At 36.9% G+C, this 9,228-nt stretch overlaps 2 protein-coding genes across 3 annotated transcripts in view; one reads left to right on the top strand and one right to left on the bottom strand.

The window, feature by feature from the left end:
- The window catches only part of LOC117114179 (protein mono-ADP-ribosyltransferase PARP12-like), a 24,656-nt gene extending 22,878 nt beyond the window's left edge, over nucleotides 1-1,778 (bottom strand). Inside the window, exon 1 of one of the 2 annotated variants that reach the window (XM_033257752.1) lies at nucleotides 445-1,778. In XM_033257752.1, coding sequence (XP_033113643.1) covers nucleotides 445-805 — 361 coding nt within the window. In that variant the 5' untranslated portion in view covers nucleotides 806-1,778. The remainder of the gene's footprint in view (nucleotides 1-444) is intronic. The other variant, XM_033257753.1, reaches the window with a different exon arrangement.
- Nucleotides 1,779-2,713: 935 nt separating this feature from the next.
- LOC117114168 lies at nucleotides 2,714-5,861 on the top strand. The gene has a single exon (XM_033257738.1). It carries the CDS (start codon nucleotides 2,784-2,786, stop codon nucleotides 4,683-4,685), a length of 1,902 nt encoding a protein of 633 aa, XP_033113629.1. The 5' UTR covers nucleotides 2,714-2,783; the 3' UTR covers nucleotides 4,686-5,861.
- Nucleotides 5,862-9,228: the final 3,367 nt, after the last annotated feature.

Genomic DNA, 9,228 nt, shown 5'->3' with positions numbered 1-9,228 from the left:
GTAATTTTGACTGAAAGAGTTTTCCCAGTTTAAAGAACAAATAAATAAAAAAAAGATGTGTATAAGAGACAGGCCTGCTATAGCGCGCAACGGTATCTGAGGGCCGTAGGCCCGAGCCAGGGGGTGGGTATAGGAGGAGGTGTCCCCTCCTCCCAAAACCAGATAAAAAAAAATTGGGACTTCTAGATGGCCGGAAATGGCTAGGATGGGAAAGCTAGACCTATTTTATTTATTTATTTTTTTCTTTTTGGTCCGACTGCCCGACGAGCTTTGGCCGATGGGGGGGGGGACTTGACCAGACCGATGGGGGGGACCTTAAGTCTCCCTGCTTCCCGCTGGCGCCGCCACTGGTCAGGATGATGAGAAAACTTAACAGGAAAAAATTGCAGTTTTTTGCTTGGCTGGGACTTGCCCAACTGACTTGGTGGATGTAAGCCTACTCACCACTCAAAAAGAACGTACAGATATGAACACTCTTGCAACTCGATCCAAGAACACAAGTGTCAAATAAAATATCGTAAGATTTCGTACAAACTTTAATATCGAAACAATACTCGCAAATTGTACTTTCTCCATCCTTGGTCAGCTTTACTTTTGTTGGATATCTGCTGAGTAATTTCTCAAGTTCAACCTCATCAGTATTGTAGCCTGTTTCGTGAAGGTATTTAACTAGGCGTCTCAGACTCCTCGACTTGCGTGGACAGAGAACTGCGAGCACATCACTCAATGATACTGGGTGCGATGAACGAGGCATAAACCTATGCCTACTCGTATCATCACTATGTTTACGTTTACGTCTATACATTGTACAAAAGACAAGTGTTGTGTCCTGGTCCGTCGTTCATTAAATTCTAGTTTATTACAATTATTGATGATTTTTCCAACCTGCATTAACAATACGCAGAAAAGGTCGTATAACGATGGGAAATTCCCAGTATTATAGACTCTTTTAACAGGCGCTGTATAAGAACATGACCCCCTGCTTATTTAACTGTAACGTTGTACGTCAGCACATTTATATATTGAATAATGAGTAATAAGGATTTACAACAGTACAGTACCATGCATATAAAAGCAAGGAATTAAGCAGCAAATGTTATTCATGCTACTGCATTGAAAATTATCTAGCGTGAAAATATTTGTTTATTGGTTTATTTATTTCAGTGAGTTGACGTTTCTCCGTTTTATGATAAAGATAACAGAAAAAGACTAGCATGAAATTCGTCATGAACCCTTACCCTGGTTTTCTTTTTAATTATGCCAAATCTTAGCTTTAAGCTCATAATAGAGTTCCTGTGTTTATCAAACGCATGTTCACACTTAATTGTTTCTGGCGCTGCGCTTTTTTGTTTTAAAAATCCTATATTTTTACTTTTTCAATTTGTTTTACTTCTACGTTATGTGCTTTTGCAGTAGCATCATTTGCAAATTCTGATTTTTCAAGAACTCCCAAAACTGTAATTTTTCAAGTTATATTAAGACTGTTTTTGAAGACCTTGTCCAGTTTCCCATTCAATATGACAGTATACCTACGGTAATGTCCGGTTAACTTCTGATGTTCCAGATTTTAAGCAGGGACTTTCAACAAAACCTCCAGAAACTCGATTTCAGGGACTTTGAGTCGGAGTTGTTAAGTTTGGTAGTAGATTTGGTACTTGATCTGGTTTAATGAACTTAAACTTCACTTGTTCAATCTTACATTCTGAGATTAAGTTTCATGCTAGAAGTCAATTTATATATTTTCTACATTATTTTATTGGTATTTTAGACTGCTTTTGTATTTTTATATTTTATCTGTGTTGTATATTGGGCACTCTCGGAGAACAGTAATTTTGACTGAAAGAGTTTTCCCAGTTTAAAGAACAAATAAATAAAAAATTATTGTGTTTTTTATTAGGCGCAAGTATTTAAGTGGTGTTGCCACTATTATCAACGCATGGATATCTACCCCGTATGGAACTTTCCAGTGTATTGCGATTTTAAATAACTTCGTATTAACACTCTCAAAAACACAAATAAATATAAAACATTTTAAGAATAGGGATACTGTAATTGTTAAGCGTACTCATTAATGAGTTCTGTATCATCAAATATAAAAAAAAAGTTATCAATACGTTGGTTATCGAGTCTATGTTACTATTTCGGAAAAAAGAAAATTTCCAATTCATCAAGACGTCACAGCCTCGTGCGACAATTCTCTTTTGACTGAGTAATGCTCTTGATTTGATACGGCTGAGCTTCTATTAACCAAGCTAAAGTTTGCAGTACATTGCTTTTCCAAAGTAGCGTTTTAACTGAACTTTACAGCCGTATCTACATTGTGAAAATTACCATTAGATAAAAATAGTATAACTAATATAAATATGACAAGATTTAGTGTGTTTTTTTTTTCAATTGGTAATGATTAGGTTTAAAATCTTAAACATGTTCATCGGTTGATAAACCAGAGTTATCAGTGACTACACTAATAACTCCGTGGATAAACCAGGAAACAGTAAGAACTATGGACAGCTGTAGAGGCGCTCAGCCGTAACAACCGCTTGTAGAAAAAGGTAGACTAGTGTAATGTTGTATAGGTGGAGACACAGTACAATACAATGCGTCATAGCGTAAAAATAGAATGAATTGATGATTGATTTAATGTAAATTACCCGTACTATTTTGAAACATGGGAATTCCACATTTCCATTTGCCCTATACAGTATATAAAATGCGTCACAAAGAGCAGGGAGTGACTATATATAGCACCCGATCAAGGAGGACAGATAAAGTGTATTGTGCAAATGGATAACCGATGTCTGTTAGGGGCACCTGTTGTACACATCACTCAAAATGCTGTATGCGATATTCTGAATTACCGCAGACGACGATCGAATCTGAAAGAAAGCATGAAAAATCTCTTGAACAGCTATTCTAGTTATTCTCTACGCTATGGTATTGGAGATACAGATTTCAACGATCCTACGAACCAAGCATGTTATGTCTTTCTATATTTTCCCGCATTGTGCTATGGCACGCTCCATGGCTTATTGGAATGTCGAAGATACTTAACAACAGTTCTAGTAGAAAAACCTTTAACAGACAGGTGTCTAAAAGTCTGTGCATTGGGCGGAGGACCTGGGACAGACTTATTTGGTGTTAGAATGTTTTTGAACGCTACTGGATATGGAGACGTTCCGATCAAAGCGACTGTTCTCGATAAGTATCCCAAATGGTGTCTCGCATTTCAGTGCTTATCATTACAGTTACATCATTCATCCTGTAGGCCTATGCCTATATCTGCCGAATATATTCACCTGGAAGTCAATAGTCAGAGTGTTCATTCAATCCCAATTGATTCCATAGCCGATGCTGATTTGATTACATGTAGCAAGTTTGTATCAGCCGTGAGGGCGTTACCCAACTCAAGAGAGATGATTTTAGCGGTACTAAGAAGCGTTAAACCCGATGCGTACATATTCTATATGGACAATTCAAAGGGAGATAACACGGAATACTTTCGTTCTATTGCTACGTATGCAAACTGTACTGAAGTAACTTCTTTTGTACGAGATGGGGATAATCAATTTCGACTACCAAAAACAGAGCAATCAAACATTTTACAAAATTTATCTAGATGGTTTGACATTAATTCACAGCGTAACCTTCGCGTTACTTTTATGATGTGGAAAAAGAATCAAACGTCATTTTCACAACATAGGCCTACATGTAAGTATCAAAGTACACATTCAAGGCCGGGTAGCAATAACTTCATGAACGTGTTTGGTTCAACACGTCAACTGCAAAATAAGAGCAACTCTGATCTTTCTCCTCAAAAAGTAAACATACCGTTCGTGGCAGATAATTTGCGAGCAAAGACGCATGCTCAACCTTGCAGTAACGATTACAATGTATCCGCTACTAACCAATTACATAATCCAATGCGAGAGGCCCAACATAAAAGTTACGTGCCAAAAACGGAATCATTGACGCGTCTTACAGATACAATAACGTCAGGTTCAACACATCCATTGTTAACTCAGGGAACTTTTCGTCCTTCTCGGCTACATCATAGGCCATTTACATCCAGTCTTCAAGGAACGAAGACTAATAGTGGTATTTCACAAGTACAAGTACCAACTGCGAAAACACCTAACCAATATTTTAGTCAAACACGAGATTCTGTTAAGTTGAATTCTGTACAAACCAGGTCAGAGCCACATCGCAATATCCATGTAACTTATCTAACACATCCACCGAAAACCCAAAGCGCAATACTGCCGCAAGCGTTAACGCAACCATATCGCAGTACAAACTATCACACTTCAACATTTAGTCCAGATGTTAGTACACAACCGGACACACACTATGCCGACGATCGTCGGAGGTCAACGCCACATCACAGAATCGCTGCAATACCGATGCAAGCGTTAATGCAACCATATCGCAGTACAAACAATTATAATGCATCATATAGTCCAATTCGAGATGTCAGTATTTTGCCGGACACATACTGTGCCGACGACCGACCGCCGACGCGATTCCATGGACACTGGAAAGCGACCAGGCCAGCGCAAATGTTCGTTTGTAATGATCCCCTTACTCAGACTGTCGCAAATAATCAGCAGACGGGGTCGCGGTCGCGTCGCCAGCACTTACTGGGAGAACATTATCGATTCGTCGGTCGACGGTCAGACCTACCTTAAGAAGGTTGTCCATACAATTTCATAAATGGCGATTGGACACGGACGTGTTTACACAGCGCTCAGTGAATTACTGATCTAGATCATGGCCTGCAAAAATACTCGGAAGCGTAGGAAGTGATGTGTATAGACAGGAGTCTTAGGCTGGGTCCTTAAAGTTTAGAAAAATGGAAGAGCAAGAGGAAGTAGTGAAGTTTAGTTCGTATAATGTTAGAAATGAAGTATATAGAGCGAAGCCATAATAAATCATACTGGAATAAACAGATGTTCAGGCCATCAAGGCGTATTGCAAAAAACAAGAGGCTTTTAGTGTCCATACAACTAGTCCTAATTTATGAAACTCATTTGCGACGGTCCAGTTACTTTTTAAAGGATGCCTAATATCTTAATCAATTTCTAACTCCATAAATATGATTCTGTCCAGACTTTACTGTTTATTAAGTTTGTATACTGAGTTTACCTTATTTCTTATAGTTTACTATAATCTTTCATTAGATAATTCATTAGTAAAAATAAAGATTTACATGTTCTTTTGTGTAATATTGGCTAGTAAAGCATCATTTCCTATTGCATATACATTTTTTTCTTGTTAATGTATTGCAAAGAAACATGGTCCTACCATAGAGGTATTAGTCAGATGTAAATGTTGTATTACTCACTAGATTTAAACAGGCAACTTTAAGGAGTGCAATTTGATTGCCTAAAAATTGCATAAACTAGACCTAAAACATACATGAAGAAATTTGATTAGTGAAACAGGTACTGGAGGACCGGAGGTGGTTATGAAGTGGCCGATAGTTTAGACGCTACAATTTGTGTGATGATGGAAAAGGTTTACCGACAGATTTGTGGTTGAAATCGAGGAGAATGTTATATTGGTGGCTAGCGGTGGGATATAGATTCGCTTTTGCAAACATTTTCGTCACAATTCAGTTTTTAACTAAGGAATTTTTGATGATGTTTTTAAGAAATAAAGATAACTTGATATTTACTATGCCACTGTCGTCCTCAATACCAATGAATAGTCACAGCTTCCTAAATGTTTAACCCGTATTTAAGGGGGAAATTTCAAGTTGTCAGTTAATTTTCTCTAAATAAAAGTGTACACCTATTAAGGGGGCACTTTTTTTGGTCTCGAAAGTTTCCTCTTACTAGGGGTTGTACTTTACAGTAATGATATATTGTGTTACAGAGTACTATTGTATTACCTTCTTTAATATAAGTGAAATTTATTTTTCCTGTTATGCTGTTATGCATTCAACATTCAATTTAACACTTACCTCAACATTTCAACATTTGTTATCAAACATGGAAAACGTTATAAGCAAACCAAAGAAAATGATGCATAAGACTCTTCGAAGGCAGTTAATTTGTACATTATAAATGAAATGAAAGTAAACTAAAATGCACCAAAGTGGAACTTTTATTTTATTTTATAATTAAAACAAATCCTCATTTATTCTTAAAGACAAGGACCAAAACACGCAGTAACCAATTACAGTATTTAGATTTTTTAGAAAACTTCGGAGTTTAGCAGGTAGTGCAGCATGTGTTAAAATGGACCAAGTGAGACTGAGCCGCTTTAAGATTCAGATATCTTTATTATCCATAATTATATTTCTGGCGGGAACAATTATAAATATATTTATAAATGAAAGACATACACTCGTTTCGAATTGACCATTGAACAATGTCAACAATAATATTGTATATTAGTTTTATATACTTCAACTAAATAAAATGAAATGGATCACACCTGGCGTCATTAGACTATGTACGACCGTGATGCAAAACTCTTATCCGATAAAAATGGCAGCCAAATACCATTTAAAATGGTCCATTTAAAAAATGCCAATACATAAGATAATAAAAAGCACATTATTAAAATAAATTTTTCCTTCATTCCAGACTTCAGATAATTTCTTTAAATCGCACAAACACCAGTAAAAATTATCACCAAAACTTGATGATGAAATACGTTAATTTTTACACCTCATTTTGTGTTTTTCTTTTTTGTTTTTTATTTATTTATTTCTTTTTTGTTTATTTATTCTAACCTATTCTTGGCTTATTTTAAAGCGAGAAAAATGTTTTTCTTTGCGTGGTCTCTATACATAGGCTATATCAATTATATTTGACCTCCAGTTCAGCCTTGTAATTTTGCTTAAAGATGTCATATGGAAGTGATAGTGCCCTTAGAGGCCTACAAACTTCGATCAGAGCATGGAGGTATTATACCTCCATGATCAGAGCATGTCTTTGTAATGTTCATAGCAAACTGAAGAGATCCCCATAGCTGACTTGGTCGCCTGGAGCGAGGGTGTGTGTGTAATGTTCATGAGCGACCCTCATTATAATACTGTACAATGGATATCAGCCTACTATAATTACACAATGTGCAGGGTATCGTGAAATGTATACGATATTTAAAACAAAACATGTGTTACGAATACACATGATGCAATATTTTATCATTATATTTTTAAAATAGGCCTACAAATTAATGAATACCATAGTGTTGCGAGTAACATACTGCTGGTATAACTTTAATTTTACTTTTTGCCCTAACCCCAAAAATTGTATAAACATTTAATTACTATTTTATATTTATACCTGCCATAGCTACCAACCTGAGAGATTTGAAATGCGTGGGTGACCAGTTGGTTGTGAGGGGGGGGGGGTCTAAGCGCCAGAACCACGGCCCCCGCCGCTCCGACGATCTGAGATGATTTTTAAGCCGTTTTAAAACGATTTTAGGGAGTGTTTGTTGATAATACGGGTACACAAGCAAAAATATTAATAAAGCCACGTACAATTTGAGTTTTAATGTAGGCCTATGATTACCCGAACTATGTATACCTACAAAAACATGTTATATTTTTAATAAAACCAATTTCTTCTAATTTTAAATATATTTTTCCCTGACATTCGTGATAATTCGTTATCACGCATAGACTTGTGTTAAATGCATGACAAATTTAGGATCACGCATGTGTTTCTGCAAAACGCGTGTTTCGTCCAAAATCACTCTGAAATGCAGGACCGTCCCGAACGATGCGAGACGGTTAGCAACAATGGACCTCTAAATATATTTAAAAACATCTAAATTACGAAAATTAAATGTTCTCAAAAATTGAAATGTACATTATACTAACGGAGTTGAGAAACTATTAAATGACATAAATCGTAGTAAAGCTCCAGGACCAGACGCAATACCATTTAGAATCCTCAGGAGTGTTCATCTTCACTAGCTCCGATTTTCACCAAAAAAAAATTTCAGAAGTCGCTTGATTCTGGATCCCTTCCAAAAGCATGGTTAGAAGCCAATATAACGCCTCTGTACAAAAAATGGGAAAGAATGGACCCTTCTAAATACAGACCGATCTCTCTGATTTCAATTCCTTGTGAGATCTTGGAACACATTCTGCATCACCATTTGATGGCTCATTTTGAATAATTTAATATTTCAACCAATGTGCAACATGGATTTCGCAATTAAAGGTCGCTCTTGTGATACCGAGCTATCTGCTTGGGTAAATGACCTCGCTATGGCACTTGACAACAGAGGCCAGGTGGATCTAATTATAATGGATTTCATTTGACTCGGTGCCTCACCTACCCTAGTAGCCAGACCAGGTTTTGAATGCACTGTGAGGTCCAGAGAATTTGACTTCAGAAATTGGTTTAGGGTGGTCTAAGAATCATTTTTGGCTTGGTAACACATTTCCAAAATGTGACAAAAGGTCAGGGTCAAAAGTCATAGCTATAGGGTCGTCATATCTCCGCAACCACTGGTGGTAGAGAGTTAATTTTGGTGCCTATTTGTTTAGAACATTCATGTTTCTATTTGCTCTAATGGAACATTTCCAAAAAATGACCGGAAATGCGGTTTCTAACGTTTGACACGTTTCAAGGTCATAGCAATAGGGTCATTATATCTCCACAACCACTGGTGGTAAAGAGTTAATTGTGGTGTCAATATGTTTGGGACTTTAATGTTTCTCTTTGGTCTAATAGAAAAGTTTGCTAGAAAATGACCGGAAATGCTGTTTTTGATCCTTGACATGTTTCAAATGTCATAGTTATTGAGTCCTTATTATCGCCACAACCACTGGAGGTAGAGAGTTAATTTTGGTGCCAATTTGTTCGGAATAGAGACACCACAATTTAACTCTTTACCACCAGTGGTTGCGGATATATAATGACCCTATTGCTATGACCTTGATACGTGTCAAATGTTAGAAACATCTTTTACCGGTCATTCTTTAGCAAAATGTTCCATTAGAGCAAATAGAAACATGAATGTACTGAACGCATAGGCACCAAAATTAATTCTCTACCACCAGTGGTTACGGAGGTATGACGACCTTATATCTATGACCTTTGACCCTGACCTTTCGCCACAGTTTGAAAATGTGTTACCAAGCCAAAAATAATTCTTAGAGCACCCTAAACCAATTTCTGAAGTCAAAATCTCTGGACCTCAAAGTGCATACAAAACCTGGTCTGGCTACTAGGGTAACCAGCGTCTCTTAAAGAAACTTGA

This window comes from Anneissia japonica, unplaced genomic scaffold (assembly GCF_011630105.1).
Source record: "Anneissia japonica isolate Jap-2015-1 unplaced genomic scaffold, ASM1163010v1 scaffold287840_len1291095_cov163, whole genome shotgun sequence".
Classification (NCBI taxonomy): Eukaryota; Metazoa; Echinodermata; class Crinoidea; order Comatulida; family Comatulidae; genus Anneissia; species Anneissia japonica.
The sequence above is the reverse complement of the archived record's forward strand: the minus strand, read 5'-3'. Positions and strand labels throughout refer to the sequence as shown.